General features: G+C 37.0%; 1 protein-coding gene across 2 annotated transcripts in view; it reads right to left on the bottom strand.

Moving 5' to 3' along the window:
- cntn3b (contactin 3b) overlaps positions 1 to 20,859 on the bottom strand; it is a 62,443-nt gene extending 41,584 nt beyond the window's left edge. The window contains exons 1-3 of one of the 2 annotated variants that reach the window (XM_079882528.1): positions 20,403 to 20,859; positions 7,996 to 8,133; positions 3,843 to 3,978 (exon numbers count right to left, since the gene is read on the bottom strand). In XM_079882528.1, coding sequence (XP_079738654.1) covers positions 3,843 to 3,978; positions 7,996 to 8,050 — 191 coding nt within the window. In that variant the 5' untranslated portion in view covers positions 8,051 to 8,133; positions 20,403 to 20,859. Of the gene's footprint in view, positions 1 to 3,842; positions 3,979 to 7,995; positions 8,134 to 19,358; positions 19,413 to 20,402 lie in introns of those variants that run through there. The other variant, XM_079882527.1, reaches the window with a different exon arrangement.
- Between the last annotated feature and the right edge of the window lie 282 nt (positions 20,860 to 21,141).

Raw genomic sequence — 21,141 nt, 5'->3', positions numbered from 1 at the left:
AAGTGTAGGTTGGGAAAACAGATTCTTGGCTTTTTCAAAGGATTTAAAACAGCACCAAAGGGAGGATTAAAGTGAGTAAAACAGAACTTTTCATCGCTAACAACGCCAAGGTCATGGGTTTGATTCCCTAGGAATATAGCCTGAATGCAAGTAGTTAAAACTAATGTAAAACTTGCATGTAAATTCCTGCTGTATGAGTGCTTGTCGACCACAAGAGCACACAAAGGATTGTGTCATGGAGTCATGGCTGTCCTATGGCCTCAATTTGCCTCACAGCTTGCCTTATCCCTCCCTGTGGACCGAGACTACCACATTAATGCAACTTCACTTTTGCTGGACCAAAAAGAACAAACCACAGAATACTAGAGAGATACAAAGGTCAGGGTTTTTACTGCATTGTACATTTTCGGCTAAATGTTGGCATGCTTTTGCTCTGTGCTCTTATATGATAAGCGCTAAATGTTCTTCACAGCGCGGAGCAATTATCTAAGTGGGGCGAATGAAGCCTTGTTGCATGCAAGGGTCACATAAAGCACAGCAGCATGTTCTGTAGATATGCTAAAATATTATCGCTTTAGAAAAACATCACAGGAAACAAAACTTTTTATCTTTAAAGCGTTACTGGGGAAGTCAAACAACTCTGCTAAACACCTTAAACAGCTAGACAGCCTTAGCAAACAGCATTGACAAAAAGGGGAGAAACACCAACAGAAATTAAGGCTTTTCAAACTACACATCACCACCCTTACAACAACTTATCATGGTTAAACCTTAGTAACAGTAGCCGGGCTATTTTCACAGAAATGTCTATTAGGAGGAGGAGGAAATCTATTTAATTTTTATTACATCTGTGATTCTACAACTGTGATATTTAGGAGGAAGGCTTTTTGGCCTTCAGGAAAACATACATTTTCATTAGAAGCAAAGTCAGTTGTGGTCTAGTCAAGGGTCCAGTCGGAACTAGATTTAACTTAATTAACATACACTAATATACACTTACCGTACAAAACTTTGGGTTCGGTAAGATTTTTTCAAAGCTATAAAATTATCAAAAGTGACAGTGAAGACTTTTACACTGTTGCAAACTTTTTTATTTCAGTTCTTTTTAGTCATCAAAGAATTGATTTAAACAAAAATATTAAGCAGCACAACTGTTTTTAACATTGATAATAATAATAAGAAGAAATGTTTCTTGAGCATCTAATAAGCATATTAGAATGATTACTGATTAGTGTGAGACTGAAGACTGGAGTAATGATGCTGAAAATGCGGCTTTGCCAGATTTTTTTTTCTGTATTTTTTTTTTTAAAATTGTAACATTATTACTTAATTTTTTACTGTATTTTTGATCAAATAAATGCAACCTTGGTGAGCATAAAGGAATTCTTAAAAAAATGTTGGTATATAATTTCTTGGTTTTTATATAATCCTATAAGTGCAAAAGACTACAGCAACTCAATTTTCTTTAAAAAGCTTTCATGAGATAAGAGCCGAAGCCAGCCAAGTGCACTTCTCTGACTCAGCTCTGAGTTACTTTTCTATGGAATCTGAAACTGAGATGCAAAATAGCCTGGCGCGTTGTGTTCTCAAAGTTCACACTGGCCCCTGCAGACACTGAAATACCACCAGTCTCTGTTGGAACACTGACTATTTCTTTTGACAAAGAAAGTAGCGGGATTCTCATTGGAGAGTCTTCTTCCTCTTACTGTTTTGAAGCAGAATTGGACAACCTTCAGACAACATTAGCTGGCTCAACTGTTCTTTGCTAACACACTTGAAATGACTGCTGGGGAGGACTGAACTTTTCGGGTGCCTCTTGACCAGATTGGATGTTATAAGACAAGCCTTGAAGAATTTAATGTCAGAGAGAACTCAGCAAATTTCTTTTTTAAGGTCAAGAAATTATCTTTAGAGTGTCTTCAATCTTATCAGTGTCTGGGTGTATTGTTGTAAAGTTCATTGAATGAATGGTGTAGGTTTTATCAGACACACAGAAAGAGAAAATGTTCCCAGAAAGCAAGACAATACACAGCTGGTGCATGTTGGGGAAACTTCTTTGAAACTGTAGCTTACCAAAATATTAATAGAGTACATTTTCATAATAAGTACAGTAGTTGAAGTTTTTTTTTTTTTTTTTTTTTTTAATATCAGTTATACAAACTACTAAAAATATATAACTATCAAATGACAATTTATAATATTATCAAAACATGGCACCAAAAAATGTCAATTAGGGTGACATGTTAAACTTGAACAGATACATTTACTCTAAGTACAGATTTTTTTTTAAATGTGACACTTGAACAGATGCAACTAAAAAGAGAGAGTTGAAAAGATAGCAATGTACAAAATTATAAATAATTATATTGAGGATTTATTAAGAAAATACATTTACATTTTTATTAAAAAACTTAAATAATTAATTAATTAAATGAAGAATTAAAGAATTAAAATTGTGCACAGAAAATCTGCGATGTTTTTTTTTTTTTTTTCATTTACAAGAACTGTATGAACTAATTCATTACAACTTTCCAATACTTCGAATTTTCGAATACATCGAATTTTCCATCAGAAAGGGCTGTTTGGTCATGCAACATTATTACTCATTCAACAACTGACCTACTGTCATGCTACTGACAAATGTAGTTAGCAGCACTATATTACCACTACTTTTAGCTGCTTCATGGTTGATAGACAGTTTCCTCTCTTTTACTGTACAAAAATGAAACAAAATATTTAAAAGCAATCACACACTCAGCTGGTTCAGGAAAATGATTTTTATGACAATCCAAAACCAAATATACTTAATATCTGTGAGAAGGGAATTAAAGAATTAAGGGAGTGCAGTGTATTTCAGTGTGACAAAGCTGGAAATGACTATTTTGCATGTTGTTGAATATATGCATAAGCCTCTTCATTTCCTTTCCACCAGAGTTTATTTATGGTTACATATCTGCATAAAAGAAAACAGGATCTGGGTCGAAAGTCAAACTTATTCGACCTTGGAGACTCTAGCTGTATTGTTTGTTCAAAAGTAAAGGTAGCATCATGACTTAAACTGTCAGTGTGCTCTTCTTCTTTTTGAACATTGATACTCTCGTAATGTTCAGTTAAATTGTTGTTTTCCGCAAAGATGCACTAAAAGGAAATGTAAGCGTTTAAATCGAATGTCACTCACAAGGTTATTATTTCCCTCCCTAGTGCTTGCCTGAGCATTTACATGATGCTGACCCAAGCTACGAAACACAATATACCACAGAGCTAGAGCGCACTGCTATTTTCAGAGCAGACGCCTCACCAGGGAATATGCGGGACAGTATCTTAGAATCTCTAGCACAAATTAGTCATTTAGATCCCTCCCAATTTCAAAGCCAATTTCCGTCCTTACAGTAGCATGCATACCCCTCTCAGAAAGATAAATTTGGAATGCTAATCCCTAAAGCTCTTGCTGAGATGTGTACACAGAGTAATGGATTGTTGAACATATCTTCGGAAGTAGGCTAAATTGCCTTTTTGTAATTTTTTTAGATCAGTCTTTAGCGAAGCTAGTTGATGCACATTTAAAATTGTTGACACTGGTGAAACTCTGGAACACAAATGAAAATGGGTCACAGTCAATACCACTGGGATATAGGCTGCTAGGAATACAGTAGTTTACTGGATTTATGCAATGGCAAACCCGAAGGACAGATAAATTGCCTCTCACCTGGAAATCAATAGCAATCAGTGCCAATCCTTTTCAAGTTGATCCTTATGGGAGTAAGCTGCCAATTTGCCAAAACCAACTGCTTAAATGGTTTGTAATAGCAATGAAAGGATGCATAAACTGCTAGCATTCCTACCTGTACTGAGGGGAAGGGACTCCAGATGCCTCACAGGTTAAAACAGCCTCCTGCTCAGGGGAATGGATGGGCAGTATCAGGTCCTCTGGTTCTGTTTTCCAGCTTGGACCAATAAACTTTGTGTCTTCTGCTTGTGCTGATGAGACAGAGGAAGTAAAAAACATTTTTTTTAGAACCCAATGTCGAACTGTATTGTTTATTACAAAGTTTATTATTTTGTATTATTTATACATCTACAGTATAGGGATAGTTAGGGATAGTCATCATTTACTCACCTTTAAGTTGTTCCAAACCTGTAAGACTTTCTTTCTTCTGCTGAACACAAAAGAAGATATTTTGAAGAATATGGGTAACCAAACAGTTAATGGGCCTCATTGACTACCATAGTATTATTTTTTCCATACTATGGAAGTCAATGGGGCCCATTAACTTTTTGGTTACCCATTTTCTTCAAAATATCTTCTTTTGCGTTCCACAGAAGAAGGACATTAATACAGGTTTGAAACAGCATTAGGGTGAGTAAATTATGACAGATTTTCATTTTTGGGTGAACTATCCCTTTAAGGAAACTCAAAGGATTGGATGCATAAATGTATCTCAATGATCCATTCAATATCCAAATCTGGTGTTTGTTGCGATAAGTCTTTAACCACAAAGACAAAACAGGGATCAAAGCATTATTACAAAAGAGTATAGTGCTTGTATTATAAAATATAGTGCTATAATAGATGTATAAAAAATGTACATGATGCAAAACGGCAATATTGTTTGATTATAGTGTGCATGCTTTGACAGCTGCTTTCATTTGAGAAAGTTGAACATATCCAGAACTACAGTAAATGCCATTATTTACACATCTTTTGCAGCTCCATTTGTAAGAATTTTATCTAAATAAATTCAAAACACTTGCAGCCATTATATTCTCTGTATTCATTAACATTATACAGGGATACACCCTGCAGCCATATTTGTGAGACAGCCAGAGAATTCTGCAAACATGCTGAAACCCCTCACTACAGGAAAATACACTCCTGTGTCAGCTGCTGTTGTGGAAATATCAACAGAAAAAAGTTGTGCGTTTCATTTCTGAAATTACACACCATTACTATACGTTATTTGATGCATGTACTGGTTATAATTGTTCTGTGTTTTGGTTTCATGAATACAAGATGAAAAGAAAATGATTAAGTCTTTATTTCTCCACATAATAGCATCTGCACTCTCATTAATCAAATGTTACTTCTGTTATAAATACTGCCAACAATGAACAAAAATAAGTGACCTCTGTGTTCCATTTGTAATCCATTGCATCCAGAGAGGCAGGAAGAGGCAGCAGTTTATAATAAGATACAGACAAGCCTCCATCCCACCCCATAATCATCTTTGACAAACACGGGTATTGGGCCACAGCCTACCTGCCTTTGTGGAGATCAACCATAAATAGACGTATAAAAGGACTGGATAAAGAAAAAATATATTATATATAACCTACTGTTCGCATGTTTGTGTTCAGTAAGATTTCGCTTTTTGAAAGAAATTAAAAGGGTCCTGAATTGAGAAATAAAATTATAACTAAATACAAACTAAATATTTTGACATGTAAGAGGTCATTGTACTATAAAAACATCCTGAAACTCAAAAAACAGCTTTTATTGAAACCAACTTCTTTGTTTCGGATTTTGTCACATTATTCATAAGCAGCAGCACAACTGTTTTCAGCATTGATAATAATGTTTGATTTCTGAGGAATAATTAATGATTTCTAAAGGAGCATGTGATACTGAAGACTGGAGTAATGGCTACTGAACATTCAGTTTAGCTATCATAGGAATAAATTGCATTTTCAAATGTATTTGTTACATGTGAGGCTTCCTCTCCGCTTCCTCCGGATCACCAGAGGGAGCTCTCACCAGAATATTGACTGTTGCTATTCGGACTACAATTCCCATAGGCCCTCAGACCTGGGACTGATTGCACACACACCTGCAGTTCATCTCACACACACTATTTAAGCACATCACACAACACACACCACCATTGCGAAGTCTTGATTTGCTAAGGTTGTCAATTCTGATGGACTGCTATTCTGCATTTGATTCTCTTTAGCCCGCCTTAATCATTGCCTGTCAATTGGATTGTGATTGTCAGCCGCCTGCCCAGACCACTTGCCTGTCCTTTTGAAATATGTATGTTTTCTGCCTGTCTCGACCTAAGCCTGTCCCTGTTTACAATTCTGTATTGCCTTCTCCATTGCTCCTGCTGTATTGTTTGACTCTGACAATACCTGCGGTATTGTTTGACTCTGACCAAAATAAAGCTGCAGATGGATTCTCACTCCTCTGACTCCTCATTACAGTATTTAAAAAAAACAGCGACTTTAAGTGGTAAAAAATGTTCTCAATATTACTGTTATCACTGTATGTTTAGTTAAATAAGTGAGAAAAAGAGACAAAAACAATACATTTCTTAACAACCCCAAACTTTTGAACAGTACTATATATATATGTATATATATATATATATATATATATATATAAAAAAAAAAATATATATATATATATATATATATATATATACACACTCACCTAAAGGATTATTAGGAACACCTGTTCAATTTCTCATTAATGCAATTATCTAATCAACCAATCACATGGCAGTTGCTTCAATGCATTTAGGGGTGTGGTCCTGGTCAAGACAATCTCCTGAACTCCAAACTGAATGTCAGAATGGGAAAGAAAGGTGATTTAAGCAATTTTGAGAGTGGCATGGTTGTTGGTGCCAGACGGGCCGGTCTGAGTATTTCACAATCTGCTCAGTTACTGGGATTTTCACGCACAACCATTTGTAGGGTTTACAAAGAATGGTGTGAAAAGGGAAAAACATCCAGTATGCGGCAGTCCTGTGGGCGAAAATGCCTTGTTGATGCTAGAGGTCAGAGGAGAATGGGCCGACTGATTCAAGCTGATAGAAGAGCAACTTTGACTGAAATAACCACTCGTTACAACCGAGGTATGCAGCAAAGCATTTGTGAAGCCACAACACGCACAACCTTGAGGCGGATGGGCTACAACAGCAGAAGACCACTTGTGAGACACCACTCGGGTACCACTCATCTCCACTACAAATAGGAAAAAGAGGCTACAATTTGCATGAGCTCACCAAAATTGGACAGTTGAAGACTGGAAAAATGTTGCCTGGTCTGATGAGTCTCGATTTCTGTTGAGACATTCAGATGGTAGAGTCAGAATTTGGCGTAAACAGAATGAGAACATGGATCCATCATGCCTTGTTACCACTGTGCAGGCTGGTGGTGGTGGTGCAATGGTGTGGGGGATGTTTTCTTGGCACACTTTAGGCCCCTTAGTGCCAATTGGGCATCGTTTAAATGCCACGGCCTACCTGAGCATTGTTTCTGACCATGTCCATCCCTTTATGACCACCATGTACCCATCCTCTGATGGCTACTTCCAGCAGGATAATGCACCATGTCACAAAGCTCGAATCATTTCAAATTGGTTTCTTGAACATGACAATGAGTTCACTGTATTAAAATGGCCAGATCTCAACCCAATAGAGCATCTTTGGGATGTGGTGGAACGGGAGCTTCGTGCCCTGGATGTGCATCCCACAAATCTCCATCAACTGCAAGATGCTATCCTATCAATATGGGCCAACATTTCTAAAGAATGCTTTCAGCACCTTGTTGAATCAATGCCACGTAGAATTAAGGCAGTTCTGAAGGCGAAAGGGGGTCAAACACAGTATTAGTATGGTGTTCCTAATAATCCTTTAGGTGAGTGTATATATATATAAATTAAAAATAACTTGAGGCTCAAAATTAGGGTTAGGTGTTATTTATTCATATTGTGTGTGAGTGGTAATATCCTGTTAAAGTTTAGTATACTTAAAAATAAAGAATTACTTCCTCAATATTTTCTGGATATAATATGATAATTCAATTCAACGATATTCAAAACAACAATATTCTCAAGATGAATGCGTGTATCAGCTCATCACACCTTGTCTCAAACCTCCACCGAGGACTGAATGAATCGAAGGCTTAAGATCATAATGAAATTATTTCTTGCATGACAGTCCATTGCAACACATTCAGAAAAAAAGAAGAAAAAAAAACAGCAGGACAATAATTTACCTGTGAGGCAGCCAATGATTGATAGCACCACAAGTCGTTTCCATAGTAACGTCATCTTTAGTTGCCAAGGGCAAGTACGACTCTCATCCAATTGCTTGTGAATAGAATGATTTCTCCCTTGAATGTGAGAAGTATAATCTGTGGGGGAAAGTAATTACAGAAATAATTAAAATAAGACATTTTGAATCATATATGACAGACAGGCTGCTTCTATCGACAGATCTGAAAGATTACACTCATGTTTAAAAGTGATCACCTTGACTGTAGGGACAAATGCTGCTGAAATGTTGTTGGATCAAAGAGAAAGTTAACAACCGAGTTGTTTTCAATGTGACGGCAACTAAAATATTAAAGCACTGCAAACAAAAGCCCTGAGTCAAAAATGTGCAAATCAATGCAATGATATTTTGAGTGTAAATGACAGATGGAAGTGTCGCTTCGATGGAAGAATAAAACAAGAAAGCAGACAGCTAGAATCCCCCAACTGTTAACTCCTTAAAAATATTCATTGCACATTTAAAAGAAAGTAACAACTGCTTTTGAGAATTTCTGCTTTTGTTGTGAAGCCTGATGCAGTCTAAATTATGCATTATTATTCACAATACCAAAGAAACAAACAGAAACCTGCAACATCAGAGAATTCAGGGGGCTGGAATTTGTTGACCTCAAAAGCTACTTTCTCTTGACTATTAATAGGAGCTAGAAGCCAACCTAAATACTGTTAGTCGCTTTCACTAGCACATAGAATTCCACCCACATATACAGACAAAATGACATCTTCGGAGGCCCTGCGTAGGGTTGAATCTGACACAATAATTCGCAATGACTTCTCAGAGGACCTTTCATTTTGATTACCAGAAATGCAGCCATTTACATATGAGGTTTATGCATATTTCAATTACAAAGTGATGCCATCTTGCAGGAAATATTCTTGCATTCGAAATGGGGCCTCAAAGTTTTTTTTTTTATTATTATTAAAGTTGAAATACTTTAAACTTAACACATCCTCAAAATACCCATTTACACCTGGTATTTTAATCCATCTCTTTTCATCTGTCATTCATTTCTTCTAGGAGGGTCTATGGGTGGGTAAATGTATGTTTTTTTTCCCAGATCTTTCGATCTAATGGACATAATAAGTGCAAATAAATAATTGTGCAAATTACATATGAACGAGCCCAGGGACGATGGAAAAACATATTGAGGGCATCAGCTTTTGTTTCTGCTCTGATAGCCTCAAGACCATGAAGAACGCTCTGAGTGTGTGTTAGAAATCAGGAATGGTGAGAGAACATTGTGCTTGCTATGTTTTTTGTCAAACCAAATTTGGGTCTTCAGCTTGAGCCCCAAGTTTAAATCCCATCTGGCTAGCGAGCTACCATGTTGGATGTTCCTCGCATTAGTCTTTTGTGGCTATTCGAACGCTTTTGACCACGCAAGCTTTTACACTACGAAAGCAATCTGGTCGAAACGCATTTTCGACTACCTCTGAAAGTGTTCGAAAGTGGACAAGCCACTTGTGATATAATAGACCAAAACGCATCTTAATACCAGGGCCTAATAACAGAGCCTTAGTGAATTATCAGTTTTCACAGCAATGCCATAGAAGAACCATTTTTGGTTCCCCAAATAACCTTTCAGTGAACAGCTCTTAGAACCATTTTTTCTTAGTGTGAAGAACATTTTAATTTCTAAAGAAAAGAACCTTTTTCCTCTATAGAGATCTCTCTGTAAAATGGAAAGGTTCCAGGATGTTAAAGGTTCTATATGCAACCACAGATGCCTAAAGAACCTTTATATTTAAGAATGTATATTGATAGACCATCTATTTCACTTATTATTCACTATATAGTAGCGATGCTCTTTTATATGCTATCATATGGGCATCTGGATCAAAAAGCTACATTTACTGTATTTAATTAATACTCAGATGTTTTCTTGACAGACTGGAATGCACTTTGGGATTTTTTATAACATTTCATGAGGAGCTCGCTCCTGTTAGTATTTGAGATTTTTATTTGCTTGATTTTGCTTTGAAAATCCCTAACTGTCACAGTTCCAGCTCTATGGCCTGAGGCAATATGATTTTTTTTTTCTGTCTACAGAGCCAGTTAGTCAGCCTTTTTTAACACCCTGAGGTTTAAAACCATTTGTATACACTCTTTTCTCAGTTCAGATTCATAAAGCTTACTCATTTCTGGTATACTGGCCCTTTAAATCAATAAACGCATGAAGGCTTAGAGGAAGGGTAATCTGCTATCTTTGCATTATAATTGCATAATCTTCAGAGGAGCCCCTTGTTTAGCGCTGTATCCTAGTGGGGATAACTGCTGGGTGTCTGTCATAATTGCAGGGACAGGGGGTCTCTGGGAGGATTTGCCTGGCGTCTTTTAAGTTTGGGGAAGCATTATGCCGCAGGAAACTCTGTCAGATTGGATTACACAGCTCGTCTTTTCACACAGGACAAGAGGGAAGAGGAAGTGTAGCTACAGTCCTCCCATGAAAAGCATTTCAGTTGTCATTGTTTCTCATTGTGACCTCTGTATGTAACCTGCATGCAGTGGCGTAACTTTGTTTTAAAAAGTCGGTGGGACAGGAGTGTGTGTGTGTGCGGAGGGGGGGATTTTTTCCATGACAATAAATTAAACTCAATTTCAGTAGTACATTCAGTTTAATTTATTGACATAAAACCCATGTTTAATGTCATAGTTTCATCCTTATATCTACTACTATAATACAATATATTGTTAGTCTCGAGAGTATTTACATTAGTAAATATGTAGATTATAGATTTGTTTGGACTGGTGGTTGCATTTTTGTTAAGAGTGCCAGAGGTTCTGTTGTCACATTTGTTCTCATTAAAACCAAAGATGTTCATCGCGTTTTGTGCATTTTGCTTTGTGATTTCACCAGAATGAATAGAGAGTTAAGCGATATATTGAAACGCTCATCTGTGTGAAGACATGCATTTCATGAGTGCCAAGAGAACACTGTTGCCTTCCGCCACTGATAACAGCGGCAACAAGCACTCAGCATGATTTCAAAAACAAAACATTCCACCGCCAGAGCGCCTATTATTTAACACTAACGAACAAATTGCTAATCAACTAGAGATGTTTATTTTGTATTATGTACTTCAGTGCTGCGAGATGTTTAAAAAAAGTGGTTGGGACAATATCAACCCATGGCAAAAAAAGTGGTGGGGTGCTTGCATGCAACCCCCCAAAAAGTACACTGACAGGCACATCAACAAAATAAAGGACAACTCACACCCCACGGCAAGGTTTTCAAGGGCAGATTTCTGTTGAAAAAATGTGGGTTAACAAAAATAGATGTAGTTTTCAAATAGCTTGCATGTCACATCCAGCAACACGAGAGACAGGGCATGAATTGCAATTACAATTAATCTCTCATGATCCTCCCAAAAAAATCAGCTGGGGTGTGATTTTTCCACCAGCTTTCAACCAACTTATAAAGCAAAATTATGAGCATTTGACTGGCAAATATAATGAGGCAATGCGGCATCACCTCAGCAACAGTGCTATGCACCATTGCATGCTTCTATTGCACCAGTAAATGAGATCACTACTTGGTTAGCATGAGCATTGTTTTGGCATATTTAATATAAGAAGTGGTTAGGCATATGTATTGCCCCAAGAAATTATTGTTAAGGATCAAAGGTGGGTATTCATGCTGATTTCTACATACATGTCAAGATCTGAGGACTAGACCAACATGCAACATGAGGTCTATATGTAATTATAATCCACTAACACAATGTATTACATAGATGATCAACATGCCAAGCACTGTTGGTCTCATTATGGTGCATGATAGGCCAGCAGCCCACTGGTTGATGATGAAAACTATATATTGAGCCAATCGTTGAGTAAATCTCCCACTTGAAGCTATCAAATAGATTCCACAATAGATGGTGATTTTGTGGTTGGTTATGCAATAAATCCTACATTTCAATCTAATTCTAACATTGTTAGGCAATTTTGTCAAGTATAGGACGTCTACTGAATGATTCCTCAGTTAGTACCGGTAGATTACTTATCAAAACAATACCCCAGTACTCATGGTTTATGTTAGCGTTTAAAAAAAGACATAAAAAGTAAAAGTTTGTGTCAACAAGTGTTTATTAATTGTCAGCCCAATATTTGCCCCAATTATTTCTCTTACATGTATTGTAAAAAAATAACATTTCACAGGTCTTCAGTATAAGAATAATGGATCTGTACTCTCATCAGATCTTCACTCAACCGGTTCAAAATAGTTCATAATAGAATAAGACAAAATCCATGTAGTCTAATTGCTGTCATCGTCCTCCTGCCACATACTCTCTTAGGTCGTTGTCATGGCTCAGTGGTTTGCGTTAAGAAAAACAAGCTTGTCAACATGTCAAGGATGCAGAATGGTTATTGCGTGCTCAAGTACTCAATGTCTTCCGACAGCGCTGACTAGTGGTTGAAGTAATCGACTACCCAACTAGTCTATGCAAGCCCTAATGTGTTCCTAGATCAACATCATATTTTTTATAAACCAAATTAATTTTAGTCAATTAGATTTTAGGGTTAGGTGTAGGCTAATGGTTCTCATCTGTTGAGTTCCCATCAAGACAGCCCTGAAAAACAATGGTTTTTGGCTGGATTGTTGTTCCAAAACCAAAAACTAATGTTGATTAATGAACACATCCTACTTGGCAAACTCAGTCATCTCTTGACAAGCTGAAGTTCTACAGGGAACAGCCCCTAAAACCATCCTGCCATGCTCTTGAGCAAGCCACTTAACCCTATAGGTTACTCCAGGGGGATTTTCTCTTTAATAAGTGTGCTTAAAGATGCTTTGGGAAAAAGTGTCAGTTGAACCTTAGCATTATGTGTACTTTTAATCATAATTATTGTAGATCAACGGCTTGGTAGTAACATTTGGTGTAGGAGCTGGTTTCATACTCATGCAATAAATCATCAGCTTTTGTAACAATGTGCTGAAGTTGACTGTATTGTCTTTTAGCCAATGGTAATAAATCATGTTCCATGCATCAAACCATAGCAATTCAAGGTAGAAAGACCATCTGCTGCCAGCATGGTTTGAAGATGATCTGACTCGAATTTGGTGAAAATTGGACAAATGGTCTAGGAAGAGTTTGTAAAAATATATCATTTTAAAGAAAATCAAAATGGTGGACAGGAAGTTCAGCCGATATGGCATAATTAGTATCTGTGTTCTCAGCATGACCAAAGGAATCTATTAAGACCAGTTTTATTACAATAGCCAAAATGAATGAAAAGCTATTTGTATTTAAATTTCATTATAATTTTTGGTCTGAATAAAGCATTGCGGAGATGTAGGCTTTTAGACTTTTGAAACGCGCTGGTGAACACGCACACAGAACGGTGATTCAAAACATGAATACCCATGCCCATCCTCTCAGGATACCTGGAATCAGTGTTACAAGTACCCCAGGCACATCGTTTTACAATTTTTGTAGTATAAATACCATCAAAATGATGAGAGCATCGGATCTTCCAATGTTTCTCTATGGCGCTGAAACCTAAAGATGTCCGAGTTCCGGTCCCTGTGCAACTGATATTCAACTGGCATTGGCTCATCTGCATTCGAGGGGAGGGGCTTACTGATAGGTCAATTATTGGCACCCCTGATAAATATGATCAAAGATGGCTGTAAAAATAAATTTGCATTGTTTATCCTTTTAATCTTCCATTCAAAAAATTAGCAAAAATCTAACCTTTTTTTGAAATGAAATGGGATCTCCAAAACACGTTGGCCACAATTATTGGCACCCCTAGAATTGTTTATGAGTAAAATATCTCTGAAGTATATTCCCATTAATATAAAAAAAAAAAAAAAAAATAGCACACCAGGGTGACTATGAACATGAAATAATCTAGCTAAGTATTCAACTTTGCCACATTTATTTCTCACCAAAAGTACAAAGTACAAAAAAACCCCCAAACATCCATCATTGTTCTAATCCTACTCAGTGAAACAGTAAAGTTTGTAAGATTCATGAGCCAATAATGGCACTAGCCAACGATAAGGTATGGCTTGGCAAAAAAAAAAAAAAAAAAGAGAAAAAAGATACAGCGAAATGGCTATGTCTGCAGAGGAGACCAACAGATCCTATGATGATGATAAGCATCCCTGGCCACATCTTTCTCCGCTATTCAGTTTCCGAGGCAGTAAGGATAAAAGCTTTCTCATGAGCTGCAAACTCATGTGGAAATATCAGCCTTTCACAACTCCTCTCTGAAATTGCGCAAACCATTGAGGTAAGTCACTAGCAAACTGGCAAGCTGAAGTTAAATATGCAGAATAAGTTAGTAAGTTAGCCAAAATTAATTGAATTAATTTCATTATCTGTAAATTATATTTGTAAAATTGGTAGATCCGAACCCGTTTATTTGTTAATTGCTTATAAACACTCTTTGTCAGGGGTTGTCCTGCAGTGAAACATGACATTGACAAATCCAACATGACTTAGTGCGACTTTGCCGCGCTTACTGGACAGTATGTGCCACTTCACCTAGAGCCTGTAGGGCAAAATGAAACAGGGCATGCATTACTCTAAAGTACTAATTTTGTGAAAGCTGAAATAGGGCTTTTTAATTACATTTCATCGTCATGAAAAAAAGCCTTGAAAAAACTACATAGCTAGCAGAGTTTAAGCAACTGCCTATCCTGCACTAGTATTAGTTATCAATCAGAGGAATAAAACTTTCAACAAGTAGGCTAGATTTTAAATGTTTCCCTGTAAATTATCAGTTTAATTGAGAAAAATGCTATAAAATGTACATAATAATATTTAATGAAGTTAAATATGTCATTACAGAGAAAGCACCCACAGAAAATGAAAGGTTATGAAAACTGCATTGCTCAGCGAATAAAAAAAAAAAAAAAAAGAGACTCCATCTTCAACATCTTCAAGCAAGCACTGCAGAATTGACCAGATCGTTTTATTATCGGACCACGCTAGATAAGCTGGTCATCAGCTTTATTTGTGAAGGCCTTCAGTCATTCTCAGTAGTTGAACAACCTGCCTTCAAGACCCTGGTTAACTGGTGCGTTTGAGAATTCAAGAAGCTTGCATGTCAGAAAAGCCATAACAGCTACGCTTAGAAACGTGGAGATTGTGTCAACAACAACAGACTGTCGGAGTGTGAGGCAGAGAAGCTACATCAGGGTCACTGCTCACTGGATTGATGAGACAGTAGACCGGAGATCTGCTGCTTTAGCTTGCAAACGTCTCAGAGGGAGCCACACATTCGATATACTTGCATCTACCCTTGATTATATCCACAGCCAATCTCGCATCCGTGACAAGAACAACTACAGACAGTGGGTCTAATTTTTTGAAGAGACTGACGTGACAGTAGCTGACACTGAGGCTGATGATGACACTGATGATGGCACTGAACATGAAGAGGAAGTAGAGTATCATTTTGGCAGCTGATTCTGTTTTAGAATATCATCTTCCAAAACACCAGCAATGTGCATGCCAACTGTTAAACCTAGTGGCAATAGCTATGCTTCTGCAGTTGAAACTCAGAATGTGATCTACAGAAAGCATAATGCTCTGCTTTTTCTAAGTGCAATGCTATATGGAACAAAACTGCAAGATCTTCAGCAGCTTCTGAGCTAGTAGACGCTGAGTGCCACCTGCAGTTTATAAGACAAACCAAACTCAGTGGTGTTCACTACACCTGGCTGTCGAAACTGTCTTACAGTCTGGGAGCAACATCCACATGGGATGTTTGCTCCCAACTGTGTTCCACTAAGGGCAAAACTGAAGAGACTGGAGGCCTCCAGTAAATTATGTTTGTCACTGATGCAAGCATTACAAGAATGACTCCAGAAGAGATTTGGGAAAATGATGGATGACCCTGAGCTTATCGCAGCTCCCATTCTTTTGTCAAGATTCAAGACTTTGTGGACATCTGACACCCAAATCATTGAAAGAGGAAGGATAACCTGACAGCACTTCAGGTACTGTTTGTACCATCATCATGCATGTTGCTCACATTTTCTTTTAACATTCACTCTAAACAGTTGTTCAATGTATCACTATGGTGTTTTTTGTTGGGACGGGCTAAGTGGGGGCGGTCTTAATCTTTATTCTTTGAATAACTAACAAAACCTATTTTTAAATATGTTCAAGTTACTTTTGTATCTAATATGTTTTATGTATAATACTGATCTTTTTCATAGTCTGCAGTACATCATTGAGCTTCTCAATCTTTTTCTTTCACTAAACCTGAAGTTACATACAGTATATTTGTATTAAATAAATTTGAGATTCATTGATAAGGTTGTTTTCTGTAGATTTTACTTTTGACATTTCCAAAACATAGCATGCTGTTTAGATATCAAACATATGTATTGTGTCTTTTTGTAAAAAATGTTTTTGTTGCAGCTGAATATCATGAACACAAATCAGCAGCCTTCAGAACACTTACATGAGGAACTGTTGCCTACGGTTTTACCAAAACTACCCAGAAAAATACAACTACACTAAACATAATTAAAGACAAGTAAACAGTAATAAAATAAGAACAAATAAAAAAGTATCAATAGCACAAATAAATGCTACTGAACAAAGTTCAGGTACAGAAACTGAAATCAAATGTAATCAAATGTAAAATAACACTGCATAGTTTTCATTTATAAATTAGACTGCTGTCATTTTAAGGCCAAATGCACGGATCCAGTATACTGGTACACGCGTTTTCTTTCCCAACTGTTCACCTTCACTAAAGACAAAACTGACTGTGTATACGAGGATATTTTGACATTATTTTGTGCATATTTATGATCAATTCAGCATTTGTGCACTATATGAGAGGCATCTCTCTGTACTCGCTTTGGATGTGTGCACAGCACAAAAAAAGCGCACAAGTGACAAATTGAATTCCCTTTCACGTCTTCTTTCACTTTATAATCACATTAAGTACTATAATGTAGTAACTTGAGTAGCTTTTTAACATACTACTTATTTACTCTTACTTGAGTGATGTTTTTTGAGTCATGAGTCATGAAACAAGTGAATTGTTTCTTAAGTAGCAATGCTTTTACTTAAGTAAACATTTCCATTACTCTTTCCACCACTAGTGTTGAGGGGCAAGGAGAGGAAGTGCACTTAACAGTAAGATGGCAGCCAGCGATCCATCCCTCTCTTTTTGTGCAACAATGAATGGGGTCTCAAACTTTCAAGCTTCAGAAAGTATGCTAAATTATTATTTTTATATTATGGCTGATACAAATGCTGATATTACAATTATTCACAATTTTTTTAAAGTACATTAAAAATAAAACACTAAAAATGAAAATCATGCGAATTTAAGCATCATAACCTTATAATGTACAGTGTGAAACATTTATTTTGAGATTGGCTACAGATTACTGTGTTGGCTAAAGATTTGTAAATGAACACTTAAATTTGCAACACCAACAATACTGATAATTATAATAAATAAAAATTGAAAATCTAATATTGGCAGATAACTGATTTGGTAGGTACCGATATGCATTCATGTGAAATTGTGAACAAATTGCTCTTTTGAGGCAAATGGTCAGTTAATTGCTTGATCTGTTACATTAAATCACTCAGAAAGATTCATTTATGAATCAGACTGATCCGGTTCTCAAGATAAACCACCTAACTCAATGATTTGATCAGTTAACAGTTCACTGGAGGGGAAGATTATTGGTGAAAAATGACCAACTTGAATTCAGAAGACTTAAAATACAGCGTCACCAAGTAAATTCCTCCATGGACTTTCTTCTCTGTTTCCCTTCCAAAGAAGTGTATGGAAGTCATGGGTTTAGAGAACATGATGACAAATTTTTCATTTTGGGGTGAACTTTTCCTTTAGGCCTCAATGAAAGATTTAAAATAATAAAAAGATAGGGAAAACACATAAAGATAACAGGAGAGAAAAAAAAGTTTGTGATCCAGACTGCAAAAAGCGAATTCGAAAGATGGATATTAAGAAAGAGGGGGGGAAAAAACTCTGTTATATAAACTAACATTACTTTCATCTCTAATGAATTCCTCCCACATGTTTAAATTTATCTTTAGTCTGTCTTTAAATAAACTTTATACGCCACAATGAGAGAAATAAATAGTCTCGGAGGAAGCCAAGCTGTGCTGTGGAGTGGTTCGACTGAATTCTGCACATTGCTGCTTCCCAGTGTTCTCACCTCTAATTTGGCTGTGCTTGTTAGCAACAAAATGAGATGAGACATGCATCCCAGATGCATCCATAAATAAACATGAACACACAAGAGAAGGATCCCATTCCTATTTGAATAGCAGATGTGGTGCGGATAGAGAGCCGAATGTATTTTCTCCTGTGAGTCCTTCCTCTCTCCGTCTCTCTCCTGCAATACATAATGGCACTAAAGTTCTCAAAGCTTAGTCACACCTTTGTGAGATTATAAACCAGGCGATAGAAGGAGTGTTGGCTGATCTGAGGAGAGGCTGATAGTTTATTGATCCACCTAACACTTGTTTGAGGGTTTACTTCAAAAGCAACCAACCCAGATCAGATCACTATCATAAAAGTATTGCACAAGTATGTGTTTTACCCTCTCACTGACAATTGTGGGGTTCTCAGATTTTTTTGACAAATTAATTTCCATGGTGTTTCCAGACATTCCTGGTTACTGTATGGAATTAGATTAAACAACTAGTGTACAATTGGCTTCAACAGGGCCATCAAAAGACAGAATGATTTTTCATGCAGACAAGTAATATTCAATTTTTTTTTAAAAAAAGAACAATATCTAACCAATTATATATTTAGAACAGAGCAAATGGGCTGGGCATGGAAGTATTCCTTGAAATTTCTCTTCATGGAATTCCACATGCATTATAAGAGAATTGTGTTACGGGCGACTAGTATCAGAATGGAGATGCTGAAGAACAGCACCTGCCAGTTTTTATTTTTATCCCTTATACATTGTCTCTTGAGTCTGAGGAAATGTGAGGTTATCTGCAGTAAGAGTGATGTGTGTGCCCCATGTGATCTTCTGCCCTACATGACTGAGATCAGTATGCAGTTCACCTAATAAATCACACGTGCAGCTGCTACAAAAGCATAAGGCTCTGTCAGAATCCACATATAATTTGAAAATTAAAAATGGCCGCAAAATACGCTTGTTTTAAGTGTTTAATTTCCCCCAAAGAAAGCTGTATAAATTTGTTTAACAACAGCTGATTAAATTGTTTTGCACTGTTTTTGATATATCATAGGTCAAAGAACATAAGGGTCATCATGCCAAGATGGCGGATTTAGCTACTAGTACTCACGGGCTATCGCTACCATACACCTGCATACCTGAAGTAAGAACGTCCATCAACGATCAAGAAGTAAGTCCTGACTTAAATTCAGTGCTTTGAAAGTAGGCCTACGAGGTTTCGGAGATAGATTTTCCTGCAGTAAATTCCCCGGCTATTCTACTGCGCTACACACACACACAATCAGTTTGTTTAGATCAGTTTAGTCTGATTGATTCCCGAACGATGCGTTTATGATTAGCGAATCAAAAAACCTGCGATGATCTTTGTACGATTCCTGATTCTCTTTTTATAGTAAAAAAAAAAAAAAAATCGATTCATTTTTGTGATCCGATTCTTTTCAGTGAATAAAATGCACCAGGGTAGCCCGATTCCCCAACGATTAACGACTCTAATGATCTGATTATTTTGTTGTGAGTTGAACTAATCGCTGAATCGCAAGTTATTCGTTTTATGTCCGCTAAACAAACCAGGAACTGCAAGTCTATGTTGTACAGCTCTTGAGACTCAAATGTCAGTGTTGTTGATAGGCTACACATGAAGTGTATGCATCAAATGACTTACTGAATGAATGGAATGTCACATTGTGTGTTTTTTTTTATTATTATTATTATTTGGTAGGCTATTAATAGCCTACTCTAAAAAAAAAGTCTGTAAAGTCTGTTTAAACGCCTTTTGAAAGAATTCTGTTTAAATAGTATACGATCTGTTCTTTTGAAATCAATGATTGCAACGACTGCAGAGTATATAGGCTAAATTCATTAAGAATCTCATTTCTTTTTATTTCCTCATATGCCTTCTTTAAAAGTAGACTTAAAGATTGCTAGTGGAATCGTTAAGGTTTGTCAGACTCAAAAACGTTGAATTCTTTCCCATTAATTATCAGTTCATTGCATTCTAGAAATCATAGGGGTCGTTTCCATGTGTAAAACTGCTCTTGATTTTCGTATTTAATAGCCTACTTTATTATTCATTAATAATCGATAATGTATAATTTACATTATTTGGCATCTCGAATAAAACTTGGGCTAACAGTTTAACTTTGAATAATCTTGCAGTGCATACTAGCTATGAATCAACTCACCGAGTCACCGTGATGCGCTCCCGTTCACTGTATTCCGAGTCAAAATTAGAGAAGACGTGGGAATTTACTCCATATTCAGTGATGGGATGAATCTCGGCACCTCTAACCCCATAATGTCGTCGGCAACATCTTTCCTGATATCGTTCTCTCACTTTTAGTACAAAATAAATGCCCTCTAAATCGAAGACTGTGTGGAGACGGTCAGGAGAACGAGATTTATTCCCTCTCGCGCACAGAAATGCTCCTCGTATTCCCGCAAGCGCCCCGCAATTAGTCCACGAATCACAGCGCTCTGGCGTATCCACCGCACACGCGTGCCCTGTGATCGGTTCCGACCAGCAGAGTGATCCACAAGACGGTTGGTTAGGTATATATGATGCGTATCCCCTCCTCCGGCAGTCTCTCAGTGGATGAAATGCGCAGTTGTGGTACCTAACATACAACAGAGTGTCTCTGTAAGCACGCCCCAAATTCAGTGAGCAAAGTGCCTCAAAGGGAAGATTTGTATGTGATAGTGATCATTTGCATCACTTGTCTAACGCCTGACCTCTCAGTGCCATTTGTGGTTTGTGATATTGTAATTAAAAAATTGGAATGTCATAGACTGGACCCTAAAGAATTTCATTTGCAATATTAGAACTGTAATAGCATAATGGCTCTGCTTTAATTCCACTTACATTTGCATAAAGCTTATCTATGTGTGCTATGCTCAGATATGGCAAGGGCAGCTCAGGATAAA

This window comes from Squalius cephalus (genome assembly GCF_949319135.1).
Source record: "Squalius cephalus genome assembly, chromosome: 10".
In the NCBI taxonomy this organism is placed as follows: domain Eukaryota; kingdom Metazoa; phylum Chordata; class Actinopteri; order Cypriniformes; family Leuciscidae; genus Squalius; species Squalius cephalus.
The sequence above is the reverse complement of the archived record's forward strand: the minus strand, read 5'-3'. Positions and strand labels throughout refer to the sequence as shown.